Here is a 25,277-nt window from a genome sequence, read left to right as displayed (position 1 = left end):
AATGTTACACCAGCAAACGTTTGCTTGTACTCTACTGGAAACACAATGTCACGGAAAGAATGTGGGATTGCCGGGCCTGCATTTTCCTTCAATCGCACTTGGGTGACTGCCCTTTTCATGGTCTGCACACTTGGCAGTTTTGCTGCCATGGCTTGACTGAGTCCAATAGTTTTTGCTGAGACGAGGTAACTTGGGGCATCACGACTGTCTTTTGCTGCACAACGAATATTTTCCATAACCTTTGCTGCTTCGACATGACCAGCATCTCCAGCATGATTGTGCTCACCTCTGGATTGTACAATGGCTGCCATAGCAGTTGTTACTCGTGCAGGACATTTCTTATTAAAATGCTCACATTTCCAATAAGTAGTTTCTTGCCCTTGTGCATTAAGTGCACTATAATCTTTGTAATAAAACTGGCCACTATACACGTAAACAATTGTAGCTTTTTTTTTTGAAAAAAAAGCTGTAGCCTAACTTTTATGAACATTTGTTTACGAACAATTAGTATTACGGTCAATTGCATGCCCGAAGAATTGCTTTACGAAGAATTGATTTTACGAACAATTGTTTTACGAAAAACTGTTTACGAAAAAACGTCGGACACCCATGAAAACCGATCTCCATGCAGTCTTATTTTAAATCCAGATCTGAAATATTGTCATGAGATTTTTCAAGCACGTACCGGAAGCTTCCCATCATTTTCCAGTTGCAATAGGCCTAAAAGTTATTTGACGAGATTAAATCTTGACAAGTGACTTTCTAACTTGCAGCCTGTTAAAGGTGCTAACAATTACCGTGGGCTACATACTTATTACTTAGGCATACTTTATTTAAGACTTGGAAAGTTAGCTATACCTTTCCTCCATAACAACAGTTGGAGACACAAATCAATGAGGAAAATATGCAAATAAAATGAAGCATTTACTTTTTACTGCAATAGTACACGATAACTTCGATCAGTTATTTTAATAAACTTCGAGCTAACCTGGTAAATTTTGACCAATGATCAACGATTTAGACAAGTAAAAAAAGTATCGCCGAAAGCATAACGTTTGTTTTTCACCACATCAATAATATTGAAAGAAAGAATCAGAAACATGTCGACAGGCAATGGATGTACAGTTAGAATCATAGGAGTTTGGTTAAGATCAAAAACTAATCACCACAAGAGTTAGATTTAAATTCTAATGGAGTAGGGTTCATTGTTCGAAGTGGCCTGCTGCAAGTTGCGATGGTTTAAAAAGTTTCAATACCCGTGCGAAAACAAACCCGCCTGGTTACAAACAGGAGCCTGGACATAGACGCCCAGAGTAGGCTACGAGAACGTGATGAGAGAATTGGCAACAACATGGCGATTCGCGACATAATCTGTAAACTGACCAATTAACGGTTTCCATTAAAATTTAATGTGAAAATTGGTCACAGAGACTCTAAAAGTGGCAAACTTGCTAACCGAAAAATGGCAATAGGCTACGCAGCGACATTACACCAGTAGCCGGTTTTTTATTTCACTTAGTACATTGATCAAACGCGAAAAATCACAGGCTACTTTAGTATTGTATCAAAAATACAGCAACAATTTAATCGTTAAATACTAACAAACAAAATATAGCAACACCAAATACAACTTTTCCTCATTTGATGAAAACAAATAGGCTATGTGTTATCGTCTTGTTCATCCTCTTGAAAAGAATTATAAACAAACCTAGATGCAATCAAACACTGAATGTCCGTTCTGGTTTCGGAGCGACAAAACTTTGTTGTTCATATGGGCCAGCTAAAATACTGTAGGGGGAATCGGTGACCAGTGGGACAATGTCATTTTCTTGAACCGTAGTGAACGTAAATGACTGAAATTTTACGTGTAGAACCGAGATATAGCCTACTAGTCAGTAGACAATATTGTTAAGCGTAGTTTGAAGGCAAAATTTTGTGTAGTTCAAGAATGATATCACAAAGATTTTGTTCACTTGTTAAAGTAAACAGGAGTGGTCAGATTTCTTTTATATTTTTGGTTCAACAGTAACTTTGTATGAAGTAGTTTTAGACTGAGTTAATCCTTATAACTTGCACTTCCATTAAGCAAAAACTGCAAAGTTTTTTTTTCAAGTTTTATACTGAGAGGCAAAAATTCAATATGGGGTTCAGGCACCAGTGGGACATCTTGTTCAAGGACCTGTGGGACAGTATAAACGCATACATTTACATAACACATAACACGCATACATAACACATTATAAATGGTGTTAACAAATCCTTTTTTTCAAAAAAGTCATGGGACATATTTTAAACAATTCCATTGTGTATTCTGTTTTGTTTTCAGTTGTGTTTGTTTTGTACGTTTGACAGTTTTGTTGCGTCAATCCATTAAAATTATTTATTGCAACGTTTCTGTGATGTAAAGTGTCGAAATAATGCCTTGTAATACACAAATGCATGCATGAAAGCAATGCAAAATCTGTTTTTTATTTTCAACTAGTTTCTTATTGCATTAAATGCATTTCTGAAGTGTCCCACTGCTCCCTTCCCTAGGCACGAGTGTGACACTTTAGTGCGGCATTTAAAACTTAAAAATAAACATCAAAATATTAATTTTTTTGTATAAATGTTTTGAAGATGTGAGTAAATAGTGAAGCTTTATAAAAAGTGTGGTTTGGTATACACTGTTCATAAATTATTTGAGTTATTAAAGAAAAGTCTATTTTGTACCACTGGTTCCTGACCTCCACGATGTCGCAAACAAGCAAGCGTAAATGACATGGAAAAGTATTCTTCGAAAAGGACACAAAGTGATTTTACGTCTTCAAGTGCGCTTAACAGCAAGAAGAATAAACAATTAGCTTTTTCCGCACTTTATTGCGCAACAGCGGATAAGCGCATTGGAAAGGAGGAAAGTTCAAAAACAACATGTTGGTAAAACTTCACCATGTAGATATTCACGACCTGTTTTAGCCTGATGTTGCGAGTTCGCTGTGGTAATAGCGAATTGCACTAGCTTTCGGAACACAGTTCCCTAATCATACGCTATGACGAATGGTGTTGAAGTAAGTGAGTCATTGTTTTATGCGGCTCTTCTGTTTGGCTTGAGGCTGCTGTCTGTTGAGTTTCTGTGTTGTTAGGCGCTATTGCTGTGAAATTTTTTTGAATCAGTTGATGAATAGATGAGGTGACGTAGTTCTTCCCTTTCGGCACGGTTATTGATCTTTGGACTCATGAAAATGGCCTCTTTGGCAATGGCCGTCTGTGTCGTCTGTCTTACAGGCAATACGTTGACTATACAATCTTGCTGACAGTTAACAACAGAGAAGCCTTAGCCCTCTAAAACGCCCTTAATCAAGCGCACCCAGCTATTAACTTTGGAACGGAACTGCCAACAACAGACAACGCCATCTCACTATTGGACGTTACTATAAAAATCGACAGACACGATACAATCCACCACGATTTTTGCCGGAAAAAAAGCATAGACAAAACTACTTCCACACTTTGACTCGGCCCTACGCACAAGCACCAAGAAGTCCATACTACTAAACTAAATACAAAGAAGAAAGAATAGCTGTTCCTCATCCAACAGAGCAACACCACACCTGACGGAATTCGAGAAGACGATCGAGGACAATGGATACCCCAAGGACTTTCTTGAGCAATCACCCAGACGACGACGACGACACCAGGAAAATAGACAAAAACCCCAACACCATATTATATAACCCAATACATTTTGAATTTCCTTTTATGAACGACAACGCGGACCGTAAAGTAAAGAAAGTCTTCAAAGACCTGGATTTTCCAGTCCGCCTTTTTCGACGCTCACGAATCCTCCGAAACGCCCTTCAAAAATGACAAAATCCGAACCTTGCTGGGTACAAGACTGCCCACTACAGAACGACATGTGCACCACCAAGAACTAAGTCTACAAGATCATGCAAGAAATGTATGGAAAGCTACATAAGAAGCACAATCCGCCCACACCACTCCCTCCTGAAAGAACACCTTAGCTCAGATGAAAGTTCGGTCTTTGATCATCAACAACAGTGCCTCGCCGACTGAAATTACAATTATTGCCAAAGAAAACAACGCGGTACAATTGCGCTTCAAAGAGGCCATTTTCATCAGCAGACAGGGTTATACAGTAAGATCAATAACCGTGCCGAAAGAGAAGAACTACGTCACCTAATCTATTTATCAACTGATTCAACAAATTTCACAGCAATAACGCCTAACAACACAGAAACTCAACAGACAGTAACCTCAAGCCATACAAATAAGCCGCATAAAACAATGACTCACTCACTTCAACATCTTTCGTCATAGCACATGATTAGGGAACTGTCTTCCGAAAGCTGGTGCAATTCACTATTACCACATCGAACTCGCAGCATCAGGCTAAAACAGGTCGCTAATATCTATATTGTGAAGCAAGCAACGATCATGCTGCTAAAAGCGAAACTCAATCTATTGCATGTTGGTACAAGTTTGTCACAGGCAACACATTGTACAGTACACCAGAGGTCAGCAACAAGCTTTCTTTTTGATAGCAACGACGTCATTGCTCTGGTGGATGGTGATGTCAACCTTACGAAGCACTCGTGGGTTTTGTTCATGGGGTTCCGGAACCTGAGTAAACGTTTCCACATTTAGAACTAACATAACCAGTAGTGTATGCAGTGGGGTGATTTGGTATATACGACCTTGCGTAAACAATGAAATAGATGTCTAGACTTTCATAAATGCACAATAAACTGACAAAATTTCAAAGACGCACATGATAAAACGTTTTTTCTCCGTTCTTGCTGTATACTAGGCACAAGTTGTAGCCAAACATTTGTGCTGTAGGCTACAGGCCTTGCGATATCCGTTGCCTTATTGATTAACGAGTTGCGGTTCTAATCAAAGAGCATTTGTCGGAGTAAAGCTTGTGAACATTTACAAATCCTGCCTTATGTTTTTCAGCCAATGAGTCATCGATTGCGATGCATTTTAACCTAAAAGTTCCAGCACAGGCTGAGGCTGCTCGCATCATCTCTTCAGGTCAGACTTTCAATTTGATTTTTAATTGATAAATTCAAAATAATTCGGTTTACATTGATGGCGGTACCTGCTTCAGTATCTTGTATATCAACGTGATGAAGGCTGTGTCGACGTTCAAGTTTTCCTTGGCGCTGGTCTCGTGAAACAAATAACCGCATTTCTCTGCAAACTGTAATAAGATCGTTATCATTTTTTTTGATCGTCAAAATGCCAGTTGCTCCAGACGGGGAGAGCTTACATTGAGGGGGTAGTCAGTTTCATTTAATAAAAATCAAAGAAAAGCGAGAGATTTAGTCGACGTTTGAATGGAAGAAATCCATGAAAATCAACAACTCTATCAAAAGTCATTGCAAAATTGAAACCAAACTTCTCATGACAACTTTGCATGGTCACCAGAACCTCCGGTTTCCATTTCGATAGTAACTTGATGTTCAAATTTATTTTGGATGAAAGAAAACAACTCACGTTTCTGGCTTGATTAGTGTTCACTTTTAGTTCGGCGAGATCAGCCTTGTTTCCAATGATGGCGATTTCCACTTCGCCAGGTGCGTACTGCAACAAGACACAAGTTGTTAGGAACTTCGGTGATTCAAGTAATTCCATGCGTTCAACGTGCGAGGTTAGCAACCACCAATCTCAAGCTCGATGTAGGCTAGTCTAAAGGAATACATCAGTGGTGTTACGTTCTACAAGTGCCGAAAGAGAAACTTCAAGTTTGCAAGGTAGGTTAGGGTACTGACAAAATGTTGGGTCCAGCTCGGATGTAATTAAACATCGCCGAGTGAACATTCAATAAAAACAGTCGAAGTCGTAGCCTTCGTCTGTACCGACATGCTGGTTGGTGATTTCGTTCATAGAAACATTACAGCTATGTCACCTGTTCGATCAGCTGTAACCATTTCGTCAAATTGGTGTAGCTTTCTGGCTTTGTCACATCATAAATAAGAAGCACTCCGCTGGCACATCTATAATACGCGGTAGTGATGCTGTCGAACCTCTCCTGGCCCGCAGTGTCCCTTAATTAGAGATTTATGAAATTATTTTAAATTCCAACTGTTGTGGTCTGAATCGAAAATGAACGACGGCAACGGCACCACCAAAATAGCGCATGTACAAAATGTGGTGAAACCATTTGTTTTCTAGATTTTTTTGTTTACGAATTCTCCTTCTGAAAAGCGACAAAATGAGTGTGCCAAATGAAAATTTTACAGTAGGCTACATATTTTGTGCAATTTTAATGTTATTTTTTATTGATTTTTAGTTTTGACCAGTTTTGACCACAGGGTGGGGGGCAGCTGTCCCCTCTGTTCCTGGCTCGCACGGCATGTGTTTGCTTCATAGCCTACTGTTTTGTAACACAACGAGGGGCGACTAGGCTACATTCTACATAGTACGAAGTCTCCCTACGAAACCTGCCACTAACTAAATATAAACAAAGTTGTATTTGCTCTCCATAAAATAGGAACTGTGACAAACAAATGAACCTGCAAAACATTGAATTGGAAAAGGTTCATAAGTTAGATGTCATGTCAGACAGTGGCAAATAAGGTCTGAGCAGGTCACTTAAACTGATTGCCACTTTTTTCAATCACAAAGATTGTGTGTTCTAAAACAAAATCATCAATTCATATTCCTGACGCCACGACCAATAGTAATCTAAAAACTACAAGATTCCACTCACCATATTTGAAGGCGGATACGAAGTCCTCCAACGGACACCACCTTCTTCTTGAAATCAATTCCTACCACAGAACAACGATTTAAGTTACAATTGCTTTCACAGGTTAGCTATCTAACCATCAACAAGACTTAGGCCTAGTAAGTTGTATTAAGTTCAAATTGTTTGGATAAAAATCTTTCTGGCTTGAATATACTTGCTCTGATTTCAGAATTACGTGTCATTACAGTAAAAAATTATTTTCTAAAAAAATTACAGCAAATTGAATATCGTCCTTGACATACAGAAACCTACTGATGCAGTAGCCAGTAGGCTACTAAGCCATTGGTAATGCAGAGACATTGTAGCCTATTGTTAGTGTAGTAGGTGTGTTACCAAATATTTAATGGTTTGAAAATGTGTGGCTGGGTAAAAGAGGGTGGGAAAGTATTGATCTTTAGTTTCGAATCTATAAGGATGAATATGCCAATTAAAACCCTACTTTGCCAATTAAACAAGTTGACATCAAACCTCATGCGACCTACCTACAGTCGGGTGGGTGTCATCCTGGAATGTGTCTGAGGTGAACCTGTCGAGAAAGGAAGTTTTCCCAACATTTCGGTCGCCGATGATGATGAGCTGCAACCTCCGATCGAAACTCTCAGGAGAGTAATGAGACAAAGGCGTCGATCTATTGGTGGATCCACTGAAAGTTGAAATAAGGTAACAAAATTTGTATTGATTCTAAAGTTCCTGACAACACATTGAGTGAAATCAGTGGAGTAATTAGAAGTGTTTCTGTTACACTCCACTGCCGACCACATTATTCTAGTTTGACATACCAAAACAGACCACCGGAAAATAACATCTGTTTGTTGTAACCTAGATCTTTTTTGATTTCTTTATGAAGATATGTCCGTTATGGGAATGCGGTATCAGTTGTCAAAACATGAGTGTTTTAAATTTTAAAAGACGCTGATGTTATGTGTCGGCTCGCAGAGAAAATGTCTCGCACAAGCAACCAATCTATCAGTAACTACGTTCGATTTAAAGCTTTTGGATAACAAGTAAGGAAAGTATAGCTGCAAAATCAGTTAATTTCAAAGTTGCAAAAGCAGTTGGCACCATTGCAGGTGCCATTACAGTCCAACACCCAACATCAGTGTGGCCATAGTTGAAAGACGACGGTGAGTCAACTTTTATAAGAAATTAAACCATAATTTGTTTACAGATTCACCAGGATTCCAAATTACCTAGCAGAGGACGAGCAAGTGTTTCCAGATATTCTAATAAATGATATTCACGTGCAACACGATGAGTTCCACCTCACGTAAAAACGAGCGAATGTAAAATATTCAATGATGATGTCAATGATATCGCTTAACATTATTTTGTTGGTTAGACTTGTCAGCAGCAGCTGATATTCTTAGGTTAAGTTGAAAGTTTTTGATTTCCAGTGGTTTAGTCGCACCGGCACAACTTGTATCGATATAAAATTATGAGAAGGGAGGTCAATCTGATTATTACCTAATACTACTAAGACTAAGGTGTCACAAAAGAAACTAATTCTGTGTCATAAAATAGATGATATGCTTATTCAACGCTATCAGTAGTATAAGGTTATGATATAACATCAAAGATGTAACTTCAAGAAGTAACGAATCCACATCCATAGAGCTGATGGAGAGCATTGCTTTCAATACTACAATAAATCAATTTAGAGAATTTCTACACGTAATTTGACATACTTTGTTTTGGCAGCTGTGCGGCGATGGCGCAATTCACTTTCATTTGTTTCCAAGTAATCCTGTCCCGATGAATCCAAATCATCATCTGTTCCTTCTGAACGGAGTTTTCGTTGATATTTCAACCTTTTCTTAGTTCTTCTTTCATTTTGCTGCAGGCATCCATTTTCACTTAATCTTTGCGTTGATGATTCGTTTCCGAAACTGGCCGATGACACTTCCATTTCAAATATATACTGTAGTTGCAAACAACACCAATAAAAGTGCATACAAAACTTATCACCTACATCAACATTACTTGCAACATGGTGTGAACAACATGATTAGATTTCTTTAACTAAGGAAATTTTACATATTTTGCCATAGAAATTTGACATAGGCTACCCACATGAAACAGTTTACACTTTCGTATCTAAACTGTTCAAGTAACAAATTTATAAACCATGTCTATCGAAATAAACAGCAATCTCAACACACACACTAACTATTCAGAAATTCCTTGTATAAAACCTAAACAGGGAGACAGAAAGTGCTACGGAGAAACTTCAAGGAGTGTAGAATTGATCGCACCCGCTGCTGGAAGAAAACCACGAAAGGGCGCTTGATGGAAATTCATCATTAAAAAGATATTTTTTAAGAGAAACACAATTCGAAAGCTAGAAAAGTTAACAAGGAGAACCAATTACACTTGTCCACCCCGTTAGCTCAGTGGTTACGCGCCCGACTCAAGATCAAGCGCGACTGGTTCGACTCTCGAGATGTGCGTTTGAACAACTCATTTCATTACTGATCGATATCCACTTAACAGGACAATCAGTCAATCACCGCCAATCAGAACATGCTTAAATGACTATCATCCAATTCTGACCCTTATAGCATTCATCCAGACTCCAGAGAGTTGATCCTAATTTGATTGGTTGAATCTTTATCCTCGGACTGGGAAAGCTTCTTGCAGAGCTTAATCCTGGCAGTTTCGCATACTTGTAGAGGCTTTGAATCACTGACGCAAGCCCGGTCACCAAGATTGACAGAGTGAAGTTTCCAATTGTTAAAGTCTTGTTGCCGGGGAATTATTCCATCCATTAGATGCTGCTGAATGGAGAGCAGTTTTTAACGTGCGTTTCTCAAGTGCACACCCGAAAGTCGAACCAGCGTCACTTGATCTTGAAGCTTCTTTGTTCCAGTAGTCACGCGCTAAGCAACTGAGCTATCGGGGCGGACATACTTTGAACTTTGCTTGGTAATTACAGAAAAAAAAGTTATGGTTTGGGTGGAATTCGAACGCACGTCGTCAAAATGATTACCACTGCCATAGCTCTCTACGCCGAGCTGTGGCCGACAAAACGTTGACTTAATTTACTATGTTTAAAGAAATATGCTTGTCTCTGTTTTCCCTGCTATTCTGATTGGTTGAAACACTGTTCCTGTAACTTCTGATTGGTTCGATGTTTTATTGGTTTTACAAAACTTTTTATGTTTAAGTGCCTACCGGACTGCTCTCCATTCAGCAGCATCTAATGAATGGAATAGTTCCCTAGCAACAAGACTTCAACAACAAGTGGAAACTTTACTTTGTCAATCTCGGTGACCGGGCTTGCGTCAGTGGCTCAAAGCCTCTACAAGTAGGCAAAACTGCCAGGATTCTCTAAAAAGCTTTCCCACTCCGACTATAAAGATCAACCCAATCAAGAATGAACATCAGCATGGAGATATCACCATCCTCAATCAGGAGGGTTAGCCATGATAAACATTTTCATTGTTTGCTGAAATGGCAGCAGATTTAACAATTATTGTTTGATTGCTATCTCTTCACTTTGCAATATTACTTTAGCCTATAGTTTTGTTTCTTACATTTTGTTGGAAAAATAAATTAAACTTAGTTGAAATATGTAGCATGATTTTAAATTCAAAAGATGCAGAAGCGAATCACCTTGAAGCATGTCGTACACCAACAACATTTCTGAAATAGAACAACCAGTGTTATCAAAACAAAAAAGCTGTGGAAAACGTTTACATGATTACTGAAAGATGTTAACACTTGACATTGGTTAATACGAACGTGCTCACACGCAAAATAAACACAGTACAACGTTTCTATATTTTCAACATTGATTTTATGGTTTTCGTATGTATCGTTGGTGCTAAAACTCATAGTCTTTAATTAGATCTGCGTCGTTTGCTGTGCTTAACAACAAAAAATTATTTCAAAAATGTTTGAAATTAAATTTCGTTTTATACATTTTGTCTCTTCAAACCTATCTGCAACATAGCCAGCACTGAGCTACTGTAGATAACTTTCGATGAAGCTGAATAACCTCACTGCAGTATGACGTGCGCATGACATTCTGACTATCTTGATACAAAATGTCGTCAGAGTCGAGCCCGCTCCGCTGAAACTCATCATTTCGTTGTGCTCAGCTTAGTGTAAGCTCAAAACATTCCCGACCTTTAAAGCACGAATCATGTTTATATGCCATTATCGATTCGTGACACAACGTTGCTTCAACACTTGTAAACATCTCAACAACGTATCGGCGATAAACTTTTCCTGTTCAACAAGCTTCTTGACGTTTTAGGCTCCTTGTGCTATGAGGTAACTAAACTAAAAGCACACAGCTGATCAAAACGAGGCAACCCAGCCTGCTGGTCTTTTGGTAATTCAAAGGAAATAACTGAGGCCTGGAAATTGTCAGTGATCGTGAAAAAAACACGATGTTACTGTACGTAAAAAATGATATGAATCTATTTGATGTGTTTCGGTTTTTGTAGAAACATTACATTAAAAGATTCCGTTTTCCCAACAGCGTAGCTTGATTTTTTTTTCTTATTGGGTTCGACACTGGCGTACTGGCGTAGTGTGTAGATCAGTCTCTCAAAAATTTAAAATCAGTACAGTACAAAGATGTGACATGGGATTGTGTTTCTTTTGATGGTCTTATTGGTTTATTCGGCTTATGGATCGCTACGATCAAAGATCTTTATGCTTTCGAAATATTAAAGCGGCGCAAGCAATAACAGGTCATCGCATAACCAGGATTTTATCACAGGTTCTATGTTTGAGGGCAGCATTGAAATCATCTAGTAGTAAATTATCGCTCTACTTTGAAATTTCAGGGCTGGTTAAACCGGCATGTCGGATGGCCAATATTGTTGAAAGAATATTTTGGGCCCGGTACCAATAAGATATCGGGGTCTTCATAACTGCGTAGGACACTTCTAAATTTGAGAGTTAAGAAAGAGAGTATACAAAAATACTGGTAAGCCTAAGCCCTAAGGTCATCGAGGAAATAAGTATTTTTTTCTAAAAAAGCAGAAACCACCACATAAAATAAATATTCAGTGTTTTCCTGGGTTCCTAAAATCGCCCCTGGCCCAAGTCATAGGTGAAGGCCTACTTCTTGCAATCGATTTTATCACTCTGAATTGAACGCAAGCCTTCGTACTCTATTCATTGTATAACGGCCTTCGTTAAGTGATAATATCACCTGCCACAGTCATGTGGGCTATGACTTCTCCAATCGAAAAACTTGTTACGAAACTTTACAACAATCTACGTTTCTGGTTCCTGATAGCTATCCAAAATTTCGTGTTAGAGATAAATGATGTCATCTTCACTATCTAGTTATGCTTGCTCTCATTTTTTTTTGCTCTCTGAAAGTAAAGCAGAGCCATTATAAATTTATATAAACTACAATAGTATAATGAATTTCATAGCATATACTTCCCTACCTAGCTGTTTGTAGGTATTATAACGAATACACATATTTCAATGTTGAAATCTATTTACGCTTTTTACTCATTGGTTATTATCCAGTATTCTCACTGTTATAGGCTGAAAGAAACACAATTCCAGCAGTGGGAAGTCAGAAATAAAGACAGGCTTGAAACGGAATGAGCGGTACAAAATTTCAGGCGCTTAATGAAAACAACAATACTAACTCATGTCAAAACATCTATTGCGAATGACTACTTTTTTCATATTTGCGATTGAAACGTAATTGAAACATATTGTATCATTTTATTCACCTGACATAAACTTTTTTGCCACTATTTGAAAACGCAAATGTTTTTTACTGAGCATGAAAAGGATTTGCAAACACAAAAGACAAAATCACAAAAAAAATACCAATACTACGTCAAGCTATTATTTTCGTGTGCATTGAAGGGTATCCTTAACACTTGACTTGCTGCAAACACAAAATGCTGTATTGCCCACAATACCCCAAGGTATCGATCGAGTTAGTGCTGCCAGATTCTCAGATAATTTCTCTACCAGTCTGGCAAAAATCAGCCCAAATATTAAAGTAACGGTTCTAAACCTTACAGTATGCAAGAATATGCTTTCAGAGAGGCATTCTCAGTCCGACCATACAGATTTCCATAATCAAGCTTTCAAGCCACCTAACGAAATGAAAGGTCAGCGCGTCTTGGATGATGAAGCGAAAGGCAAGCTGCTCTCTAGTAACCTTCTAGTGTAGTCCGGAACATCGTGAATCTGGAGTGGTAAAAGAATAGACCCTCGCTCCTAAAAGCTCACACGATAAAGAATAATCCGAGACTTGCAGATGGTGGGTTTTGTGCAGATCTATCCCGAGCCCTTCACGCCCCATAAGAGAGCAAGATCACCTCAAGCATGAAAAACTTGTATTTCACATCAGTTTTTTACGCAACCAGAATTTGGAATCATTGGCAATTTTCTTTCGTTCTATTTGTAAGTTTATTGAGGAATAACGTCGCGCTCCAGCGAGCAAACCAGTCAAATTTTTACATCGATGCAACGCCCGTAGACGTTGAATTATACTCAGTTGCTGATTGGGCTATCGTACTGTATATTTAAGCAACAGCATCAGAGAGGCGAGAGAGAATGTGATGTTTTATTTAGTCACGAAAGAAAAAAGTTAAGAACCAGTGGTTTATAGACCACTCCAGACGGCAAAATCTGTCAGCAAACGTTGAATCAATGTAAAAATAACAAATTTTGCTGTCTGGGTCATTTTCAGACGGTCCGTGAAAGTTTCCAAACTTGCAGCACGATTGATATCTTACGACATTTAAAATTTGTTCCTGTTTTATTAGTGTATTTACAGTGATTTTCAAACTTTGAGCCGCGACGTCATGACGCATTGTTTGAAATTTCAAACCGCATTGCACAAAGATTCCGTTTCCTAAATAAAAAAATATAAATGAGAAAATATTATTTCATAAGAAGGCTGTGTACCGTATGTTCAACTGGATTCTTTGGAAACAGCAGATTGTTGATCAATGTTGAGAGATGCAGGAGTTTGTCAGCAGCGTATTAGCGCTCGCAGTTTTACCATAACTGCGATTACAACAAAATATTGAATATTGCAAACAAAAAAAGTGAGAAATTCTTTTCAAAGATCGTAAAAATTTCATGAATTTTCGATAAGAAATTTAAGAAAAATGTTAAATCAACATATAGATTACTGATTTTTGATCATGTGTGCCAACATATAGCTCATATCATGACGTCGTCAATGTCATCAATCGTGATAAGTGCGTTGCTAGTTCAGCTAATTCTTCTGAGTGTGTCGCTTCGAAAATGATGAAATATTTTTTCTGCTTAGCACTTCGCTTCGGTTTTTAGTCTTTATTTAAAAATTAAACAGATCTTCTTCTAAAAAGTACTCAAAACCACAGACCAAGTTTCAAAAAATAGCCAAAAAAGGGCAACTCGCAACTTTAATTTGTTTCTGGCAAACCAATAGGCGAGAAAATCTAAACATTTAACCAGTGGCGTAGCCAGAAAAAAAATTTGGGGGGGCCAAATATTTGATGAATTGAAGAGAACGACAAAGTGTTTAATTTAAGACATCTGCAGTGGCGTTTTCTGGTGGGTTAAGAAAGAGAAGCAATAAAGCTGATGGGGGGTTAGAGCGTGCCGAAGGCACGCGTATACTAGGGGGGTCCGGGGGCATGCTCCCCGGAAAATTTTTTGCAAAATTACACTTAAATAATGGATTATAGCGCTTTCTGGAAACACTTTCAGGGAATATTTGTATGAAATTTATAGACAGATAAACAGCTATTAACTTATTAAAGGTAGCTGTTACACACAAACGGGCAAAAATTGCGGCTAAAATTAGAGAACACAAAAAAACTTAGCTACACAAAAACTACAAAAAAACCCAACAGAGTAAGCGATCCTGAAGTTGCTTCCACAGATTAGTTAAAAGAAGCGTAAATCGAGTAAACTTTGCGCGATTTACGATTTGCAAAACTCATTGGTGTCTTTCTGTGTGTCTAAAACAAGTCCTGGAGGGTGTTAATAGCCAGATGTCTTAAAAAACAATATAAATTTATACAAATTATATTATATTTTCAACAAAGGGTTCAACTTCGGAATCCAAACTTTGAAAATTTGGGGGGGCCATGGCCCCTTTCGCCCCCCCTGGCTACGCCTATGCATTTAACGTATCTGTAAACAATGAATTTTTTCTCATTTTTGTTGACATAAAAATCTCGTTGTTCAGTAGACATCGCTTACGTCAGATTGATAGAGGTTTTTGTTCAAATTGCACTATTTAATCGATAGCTGACGTTTGAAATGGAAACTGATATATCGCAGCATGCATGCAAGCAATATTTATAAGCTACTGCAAATTTGAGAAGAGCTGAGCACCAACTAGGGGCAGTCTAAGGTGAAGATAGTTTTGGTAACGGCCGATGATTATATTTCTTAGATTGTTGAAATCATCAAACCAAGGATTGCAAGCGAGCTATTGTTCAACCAGTGATGGATTTAAACAAAACAGTGATTTTCTTTACAGAAATTATTTCACCCATTTTGTAGACACCAATCTCTTGGGAGATTATTGCAATGAAGACAAAACGGTTAGAGGGTTTGCCTAAATTAGAAACGTTAAACCAAAAGAAAACTTGCGACGATTCGAAACATTAATTTTACTTAACAGATGAAAATTCTTTGTCTTGGTTCAATTTCGTCTTGTTGCTAATGCTCTATCAGCTACGCATTTTGTTTAGTTTCATTTTGAAGTACCGTAATGCAATTTCATTTTGTTTTTAACTCAAAGCGAAGATAAAGTTAACTTGACTTAATTCAACCACGTCTTTAGCAGAATTACCAATAAATCAGGTTAACAAGAGTTCAAATTAAAAGTAGCCTACCATATAAAATGGAAACAATTAGGTGACGCCTGTGATAAAATACATTCGTTTTACTGCTTAGCTTGCAGTTGATAATTTGAAACCAGATTAGGTGATTTTATTAACATTTCTTACATAGCTATAGTAAGCTGCAAGTTACTACGTTCTACAGAGCAACACATTTATGCTATATTGACCACTGTTTTTTGTTCTTGCTAGATTTTGATGAACCTTCCAATCTAAAGCCAGGGATTTATAGAATATGTCCAAATTCTTTCCATGAATCCTTGCCCAAAGCATAGGCTACTGTTTACTACCCTGCCACTCAATCACAATCGCTATGAGGACTGAGGAAGACTGTTCACAGGCTGTATTTGGTAGGCTTTTATCTACGCAATAGCACTGGTGAGTGGTGACATCCAACGTGTTCTTGGTCACAACAATCAATCACCAACTGTGTTGAAAAACAAAAGAAAATGAAATGTTACAAAGGCTTTATCGCAATGCCCCCACCAGGGACAAGACAAACTGTGACACTCACAAACTGGCCATTAAACACAGTGCAACCACACGCCATGTAGCTGACAAAACAAGTAGGCTAAATTATTGAGTTTCATGATGATCATTCATGATTTTGACGTTCTTACGTCACAGACAACGTAGCTTCTGATTGGCTGAGGTTTTCTCGACAGTTAATGAAATTTTGCCGTTAAAGTGCTTACCTGATTTTGGCGGCTGGACAATCTTTGACCAGGTGATCGACGTCTTGAATGCTTGAAAGCCAACCCGATAGCTCAGTTGGTTAGCGCGTGACTTCGTGAACGAAGCAAAATGCAAAAAAAATAAACTTAGTAGGGCAATAGATTTATAATTGGCGAGTACAAGCAGGCGCGGATTTATGGGGGGGGCCCAGGGGGCCCGGGCCCCCCCCGAAATTTTGTGAAAAATTGTATGTTTTCGCATCAAATGGTTTGATATGCTTCTAAACAGCTGATATTAGTCCCTCGGCATCACAATTGATGAAAATGGTTGTTTTAATGTCTATTTTCTAGCATATCGTATATGTCGTAGTATCATTGTTCATATCTGTTTAGCTTTTTCTTTTTTTTTTAATTGATTTTCAAATTTTCTGGCCCCCCCCGAAAAAAACTCTTAGATTCGCGCCTGAGTACAAGTATGTTACAAAATCGCCATTCAAACTACTTGCAAGAGACATAGCTATTGAAAGACTGGGATCGAGGCCATAGTATCGACATTGGCAAAATAATAGCAGTTTCAGCATCGAATACATAGAACTTAATAAGTAAACTCGGTAAATTGCTTGAAGTAATCAACTGACTTCTATTCTTAATATTAAGTTTTCTAACGCATGTACGGCATGTAGGCTGATCAGTGAAAACCAAATTTCAACTCCATCAATAAAACTGAACTGTTACGTATATTTAGTTTTACTGTTACGAACTGTTAAATTTATCTCATTCCATTTATGTGTTCATGTTATAGTTCACCATAGAACTACTCAGGAGTCGGAGATTAGGAGGCAAACTTTTTCAAGCAATCATTTTTTTTATAATAATTTGGAGTATGAATAAATATTTCGGCAGTAGGCCAGAGGCAGATTTAGCATTGCAAGCTGTTACTATTTTCCGCAACTTGCTTGCAAATCGTTTTTTCTGCACTGACGCTGATCAACAAGTAAAGAGATCAAAAACTCAGCTGTTGCGCAGAAACTTAAGGCATGCTTGTCTGATGTTAAGCCCTTAATCAAGATTATTTGTGCAAAAGCAGCCACAATTCTCACATTGCAGTAAAAAGAAATGATTTCACTCGGATCGGATGTAGCCTACTTTGATTAAAATAAATCTAACTAATTGCTCTAGAATTTAGAGATTATTTAAAAACATGATAAAAAAACAAACGTTTTTTAAAAAAAGCCACAACTTAACAAGGAAAAAAACGAAAATTATATTAAATTATACGCACCACACTCCTCGTTGTCAGTTCAAATGGGAAAAGAAATAACCAACACTGTAGCCTTCCAGAATAAGCGAGTTTATACAGCTGACCATCTGGTGAGACCGTCTACAGTTACACGTTAATCTAAGCCCAGGTGACAATTGTTGCATACATCGGCGATTTTGGTAAAACATCTTACAGCACACAAGGCTTGTTTGATATTTGCTTTTCATTACTCCACGTTCAACGGCAACAAAGTTTTCCACAACGTGAGAAATCGCAACATGTCACCATTCCCACCTTTCTTATGTAGGCAACGTCGCTCTGATATACTTTTAAGTTTAAATACATCATCAATCAAGCTACGTAGCACTTGGGTGCAGCAAAGAAAAATACGCAACGGTTTCGAAAGAAACATCGAGTGTTTATTAAGAATTTCAATATTCGGAACAACAAAAAAAGCAGAAAAAAAATTTGTGCAACCAACATCTGATCCGAAACATTTTTGTTTCCATCGCCTCTAGTTTTTATTTCGAAGCAAAATTCTTTGTGTTAATGTCGTCGTTTCATTTCAAAACAAGACAATTTCTTTTAGCAGCATCTTCGAAATAAAAACGAAACAATTTTTCAATCATTCAGGTTTGTCACTCCGCCTATCAATCAAAGTCTAACAGCAATTTTTATCGGCTGGGAGGCCGGTTTTCCACCACCTCGGTGGGTACCGGTGTCATTTCTGTATGGATAACGTTTGCAGACGTTGAATCAAAGTGAAAAATGGATTGACTTGTTGGCTGAGACGACGTTTGACAAGATCACTCAATTCCTAACCACATTCTCGATAAAAGATGTCATACGAATATACGAGCAGCGTGTGAACGGATTACAAGGAATAAATAATTTGATTTGATTTTCGAAGGATTAATACCAATGAGCAACGTTTGGTCAACATTCATTTACATCAAATCCGCCTCATTTCAATAAATCCAGCTGGCTTTCTTTATGATGTAAGGCTTTCTTTATGATGTACCAGTGAATAAGCTGATCCATTCGTATCTGAGATGCACGGAGCCAAGATTTTTAGAGTCCTGATCAGATCCTGCTTTTGATTTTTAAGACCCGGATCCAATCCAATCCGGATCCTGCAACTCCTAGATATCGAAGATCCGGATCCGAAACAGATCCGAAGTAATTTTATGTCTGAATTTTCTTAATAAAAGTACGTGACCACACGATAGATTCACCCTTTTTGTAACAGTCGTTTACAAAATGGATTCAATAGATTCAGTAACATATTGCACTACTCAGTAGGTGTATGATGCCCTGCTTAGCCTACTACCGTCCATCATGCATTACTGGCTGATCACCGTTTACAGCACTTTTGGTTCTTACATAACAAGCATCATGCCTTGTGATGTGTTATCTTTCTTCATTCAAATACATACATAATTGCATACTATATGACACAACCACTATGGTTGTTGAAATATCAATTCAGTGCATAGCAAAGCAATAACTAAAACATGTAGGCTAGGCTGTTTTAAGCTTAATAATGAAATAAAACCTAATGTAGGCCTAGTAGCCTACCTTGTAAGTTGTAAATCATGAATGTTTATCTCTCCAACATTAAACATTTTCAATACATACTGCAGTAAACGTGCAACAACCCAATGTGCTTTTTTGCTCTAACTCTCTCTGCGATGAAACGTATTTTTTGTTTCACTATTTTGTAATTCTTAAACAGGCCCTCGAAAACCTGTAGGCTACAATTCCACCAGTCTTATATTTTGTTGTACTTTTTTCTATCAACTAGATTCATATCCAATTTTTGTCCAAACTATCATTAACACAAAGAGATCAACATCAAAACAAAAAAAACTTTCCTATACATCTTATGAAGATAGAGAGTCCACTACAAAAAGTAGGCCTATATCTTTCCATTATCTCATCACTAAGGTCTAATCATTCCAAAGGTTGAATCGTTCGAAGATAACACTGACGTAACTACACGCTTTAACAATGACCAAAATGTTTTGCAAGTGTAAAGAGTCTTCAACCATGTATTGTTGAAGAGAACGGCAAGGCAGCCTTGTTATATCATGCGCAGTTAAGCATGACAATGATACCAAACGAGCACGTGATATAAGCACAACAGCTTGTCTTGATTGACATTTCCCACGGGTTTGTTTCCATCGATCCTTCAGAAGAAACAGTAACCATATGTTACACAATTTTGGCTGTGGTGCCACAAATAACTGTGCGTTTAAAAAAGTTAAAATCGATGCAAGCGTGATAATAACTTATTGATTGGTGACAAAAATAGCAGCATCAGTAAAAACGAAACATTCTTATTTCATATACATGTATTTCAATTTGTTTTTTTTTTACATGTTGTTAATAAGTTTATAATCAAAGCCTGATAACTAATACGGAACAGTAACAGGGAGCCTAACTGCCCTAATATAATCATTGATGCCGAAATATGTTTTGCGGCAAATCATGTACATTTCCATTGTTACCAGTAATCTGATATACACCCTTGAGGGTATTAATTGACTCAGGCCATTTTTTTCACGTTTTTTGAAGATATTATTGCATCATTCAATCCTAAACCGACTTCTATTATGGTAGTTATGTTGTTTAATAAGGTTAGTTCATAGGCTTCAATAAGAGCATTTCAAAGAGATTACACATTATTGCGTCACATTACTCGTCACGTTAGGCGTTTCCAGATGGTTCACGGGTGCTTTAACAGGACCTTGCTCCTTGCCATACGTCGAAAATTGTGACCAACTTTTTCAAATTAAATAAGATAAAAGTGTTGGACTGGCATTGAAACTCACCCGATTTAAATCCTATCGAAAGTTTATGGTCAATCGTAAAGACTTGTCTCCGCAAATAGGATTGCACATTGCACAACCAAAACCAAGCTGGTAGAGGCTATTATTCAGATTTGGTGCAACGACGAACAAACACCGGAAGACTGCGAAAATGTAATTGACTCCATGCTCAAGCGAGTTTTACATGTGATAGACAATAAAAGTGATCACACTTCGTATTAAAATGTGAAAATAATGAAAAATTATACGAATAAACGATCATTTTGATAAAAATGATATTGTTATTGTTTACAATGTTTGAGTCAATTAATATGCACAAGGGTCTAAGCTATAAATGTACCTTTGTCACAGCTATAGTTCAGTCACTGTTGTTCAGTTTTTTTGCAGTGACTTTTCCATTTTACTCTGTTAGGCTACTGTACTGTATTTGCATCTTTATTAAACCTCGCCTGATCATATCGCCTTACACTATTTAGTCTCACGTTTTAATATGTGTTCCTCTTCTTGGATTCTCAATCAGTTTCTCCTGTATTTTTTTCATAACACACTCCTCCTTCATGTCTTTAAGATTTCCCATTCATCTGATGATGCCATTTTGTTCTTATACGGCCATTAACAGTACTCTCTCAATGTACGGTAACATTGATTACTTTTGGATCACGAAAATTTTGTCATACATTACCTTAATCATTTCCATTTCTGTCATCTATGTTTTTCATATAGATCAGTATCCCAAACTGGGGTCTGCTGATCAAATGAGAATTTTTTTAATGATTGCGATTCAACAATAAGCTTTCTCGGGTGTAATGCTTGCTTTATTATTAGTCTTTAGTTAGCGAATGTTTTACACTATTATGCTGTACTGGAAAAAAATTATAAAAAGTTTTTAAACGTTAGGTGTTACGGATCCCCTTCAAATCTAATCTTTCTTCTTTGCAACCGTTAAATCCTTCATCGATTGTCGATCAATTGATCTTGTGACGTCATCTCACGGTCGCTGCAGAACTGTCTTTTTGAGACTGACATCGTTAGAGTCAGGACGTATTTTGCTGTCTCTTAATAGACAGTAGCTGTTTCAATATTTGATAATCCTTTTCATCAACCTCATTACTCCAATCAACTATCTTACGTTGGTTATCAGTATGCCTTTTAGTACTTGCATTAGTATTCCTTTTAGTGCTTGAGCCACAATTATACTGTATTACCCATCTCTTTTGGTGAACTAACTGCGTGTGGTATTTCAGACAGTGTGAGTGTCAAGTCAGGAATAATAACACGTGTCCATTCTTAGTGAAGAAATCTCACATTATTTTTCAGATTTACAGGAATTTGACAAATTGCACCTTTTCATTAACACACCATTTACACTCAAGTTGGACGATTTACCTTCAGAATCGAATAAAATTCAAGAAGAGTTTATTGATGTGATTAACGATGGTGGCGCAAAGCTTTTTCACCGAGAAATGTGCTGCAGTAACTTTTGGATAAAGATGGAACAGTCCTATTTTATCTTTCCAAGATGGCTCTAAAAGTACTCGTTCCTTTTGTAACCACTTAGGGGTGTGAGGCAGCCTTTTCCACTCTACTCAATATGAAAAACAAATACCGAAACCGACTGGATGTAGGCCTAGTACACGACATGAGAGTTGCGCTATCCAAAACCAAACCAAGCATTGATGACTTAATTGCAGGAAAACAAGTGCACCCATCCCATTAAACGCATTTATTCATAGTTTTAACTTTTGTTTATAGCATTCTTTGATTTTGAAAGGGCCATGAAATATCAAAATAATTGCAAAGGGTCCACCAGACAAATATTTTAGAAAAGTTCGGGAACCGCTGATATAGATGATATAGAGTGCTTTTTTTTTTGCCGAATATAAATGTTATACAGAAGCCTACTTCTTGAAAGTACTAAAAATATTATCAAAATTCTTCTTTTTCAGAAGAAGGTCAAAGTTTAAGAGATAAAATTATAATGCCAAAATTTATATTCTGCCAAAATGCCGGCGAAGTCTGCAGCAAAATTACTCGAGACAATAAATTTCGAGAAATATATCCAGAGCTGCATTGGCTTTGCTGCAAGCCCGCAACCAGGGGGGGCATTGGGGGCATTTGCCCCCCCCGAAATTTTGTGAAAAAATTTAAGCGTTCTATGCAATATGAAATGTACTATACGTCGTACACGTACAGCCATAGGCCTACTGTAGGGTACTCGGACATTTTGTCGAAAGGACATTTTGCCGAAAGACATTTTGCCGAAAGGACATTTTGCCGAAAGACATTTGGCCGAATAGACATTTTTCCGAAACTCATTTTGCAGAAAAACTAACTGCCGAAAGAACTAAATGCCGATTAGACAAATTGGCGAAATTATAGAATTCGGTAATTAGTCCTGTCGGCAAAATGAGTTTCGGCAAAATGTTCTTTCGGCAAAATGTCCTTTCGGCAAAATGTCCGCGCACGTACTGTAGAGTGTAGACTATCGAAACCGAAAGTAGGCTACGCTGGTTGGAAGCTATGCTAACAATTTTGTTCGATAAATTAGGCTGGCATCCTCATTATCTGTTTCGTTAATCGTTAGTGTACGGTATACATAATGTCAGCATACATCATCACCATAAAAAGCGTTTAAAAACAACTAAATAATTCGAGATCAACAGCAGCTGCGATAGCGTGGTGAATAAGCTACTCAGTTGGGCTTAGGCATTTGTAAATCTGATTTTAAATGAATTCTTGAAAGTGAAAGGCCAGCAAGTGCGATTGATGCGGTGTCAGCAATAGAATCCCAAAAAGAGTTTTATTCAAACATTTACAAACTCTTGATAATTTTGGCGACACTTCCAGTCACAATTGCTTCTGCAGAAAGAACATTTAGCTGTCTACGACGCTTGAAAAGTTACCTTAGAAGCACTATGGGGCAGGACAGGCTTTCTGGACTAGCTCTCATGCAAATCCATCGTAGCCTACTCAAATTCCAAGCGCAGAATTGGTGTTAAACGAACTTGCCAAATCAAGTAGAAAGTTAAACATTATGCTCTAAATTAAAATGTCATTTTGCTTTGGGCCTACAAACATAAAAACTTGTGAGCCAACAAAATGTTTCACGATTGTAATTTGTAATTACCGTGTTGAGTTTATTCATATGTATCTGTTTGTTTATGTTGATGTAAACATATGTTATTGATTAATTTATGACTCCAGTCGTGCCAATGCAGTTCGTAGCCTACAGATGTTGTATTTTATTTGTAATCGACTGAACACATCACTGTGATATCGTAATTTTCTTCCTTGGGTAGTCATAGCTAAATGAGAAAAGGTTACAAAGGCTAGTTTCCTTTAATGCTGTACTAAACAAAAACGTGATTGACATAAGTTATGACCACTGAACCGTAACATGGTAGTGCCACACACTCTATCAATGGGCGTGGACATTAACATAAAAATGTCATAATGCATCAGAGGTGGGCAGTAACTAGTTACAAAAGTAACTAGTTACTGTAACTAGTTACTTTTTGAGTAACTGTAACGGTAACTTCGTTACTATTTTCCAAAAGTAACGAAACGCGGTAACTAGTTCCTATTTTAGCACTTTTTCAACAGTTACAGTTACGGTACAAGTTACTTTTGTATTGAAATTTCAGTTTTTAATTGCCGTTTATTTCTCTGCACGTGTTTGTGTCTTGCTTCGTGCGTGTTTGCTGCGTTTTACGCAATAATGCATTTTTCTCGCAGATGTATCGGCGCAGCACTGCGCATGCGCAGTTCTACTTTTGTTTTGTGGTTTGGTGGAGAAGGGTTGCCATATTGGCAAATTTATTGCCAAAGTCCAGAAATCTGGCAATTTTTTAAGACGTTTAGCTTCATATTTATAATTTGGCTCTTTTTTGGCGATTTTTGATAACTGATTTGGCTAAATTAATTGTTTTTGGCGATTAATCAATATGTACCAAAGACAGGCAAGACACAACAATACAACAGGGTTGAGCATTATAATAATATATTTTACATATTTACAATGAGTTTAACAGTCAAACGTTTTCGGTTTAACTTAAGCCCTCATCAGGAACCTGAAAATATTTATAAAAATGCAGTAAATTTCAACTTCTTGAAGGTAACTAACTAACTGACTATAAGCATCAAGAAACACGCAGCGATTAAAAGCAAATTCTTGATGCTTATATAGTCAGTTAGTTAGTTACTTTCAAGAAGTTGAAATTTATTGCATTTAGTGTAACGCTTGCAATGCCTCTAAAAAGATTGTCTGACATTAAAACCAGCAACAGCATTGCTGTTTGCTTGCCGATGGTGGACGTTCTTGTGGAAGCAATACAAACCAGATTTGGTCATTGGTTCGAGGACAGCGACTTTCAGCTTGCGACTGCATTCCACCCATAATTTAGACTTATCTGTGTTTAATGCCTGACAATTAAGCGACACTGCTGAATTGAAGACCAAAATAAAACAGAACATGCTTCAAGCAATTGAAGAAGCAAACTGCTCTGCTGAAGAAGGGAGTAGCAGCGACACTGAAGTGGATGGTAGGTAGGTAGGTAGGTAGAGCCACGGAGGACTTTTTGCACCACTTTACGCAAAAACCAAGAAAAGAAAACAATGCGCGTTGAATCTGTTACAGGAGTATTTGGAAGTGGACCCTGAGGACAAGTTAAGCGGATCCACATTCACAATTGGACCGATAAAAAAACTGTTTTAAAAACATAACACTCCCATTCCGTCAAGTGCTGCAGTAGAAATATTGTTTTCATTGCAGCACTTGTTCATCACCAGACTTTATTCGTTCATCCCCGACGCCGACACACGCTCCATCGACCTGACACCACCAAGACCGGCATGGGTGCGCCTCAACCGTCTCCGTGCGGGCGTCGGGCTTTTCCGCTCAACCATGCACCAATGGAAAAT

At 37.7% G+C, this 25,277-nt stretch overlaps 1 protein-coding gene across 1 annotated transcript; it reads right to left on the bottom strand.

Moving 5' to 3' along the window:
• Positions 1-905: 905 nt before the first annotated feature.
• On the bottom strand, positions 906-8,660 carry LOC145788413 (ras-related protein Rab-12-like). The gene is made up of 7 exons (XM_082600181.1): positions 8,440-8,660; positions 7,237-7,397; positions 6,716-6,776; positions 5,912-6,050; positions 5,500-5,586; positions 5,102-5,203; positions 906-4,620 (listed from the first exon to the last, which is right to left on the bottom strand). Exons 1-7 carry the CDS (start codon positions 8,658-8,660, stop codon positions 4,516-4,518), a joined length of 876 nt encoding a protein of 291 aa, XP_082456307.1. The 3' UTR covers positions 906-4,515.
• Positions 8,661-25,277: the final 16,617 nt, after the last annotated feature.

The sequence above is a fragment of the Aplidium turbinatum genome, chromosome 2 (genome assembly GCF_918807975.1).
Source record: "Aplidium turbinatum chromosome 2, kaAplTurb1.1, whole genome shotgun sequence".
NCBI lineage: Eukaryota > Metazoa > Chordata > Ascidiacea > Aplousobranchia > Polyclinidae > Aplidium > Aplidium turbinatum.
The sequence above is the reverse complement of the archived record's forward strand: the minus strand, read 5'-3'. Positions and strand labels throughout refer to the sequence as shown.

Excerpts from the sequence above, each read along its gene's own strand:
- LOC145788413 (XM_082600181.1), bottom strand. The coding sequence starts at position 8,660 with ATGGAAGTGTCATCGGCCAGTTTCGGAAACGAATCATCAACGCAAAGA. Across the intron at positions 6,777-7,236 it reads TGACACCCACCCGACTGTAG|GAATTGATTTCAAGAAGAAG; the intron begins GTAGGTCGCATG and ends GTTCTGTGGTAG. Across the intron at positions 6,051-6,715 it reads CGTATCCGCCTTCAAATATG|GGACACTGCGGGCCAGGAGA; the intron begins GTGAGTGGAATC and ends TCTCTAATTAAG.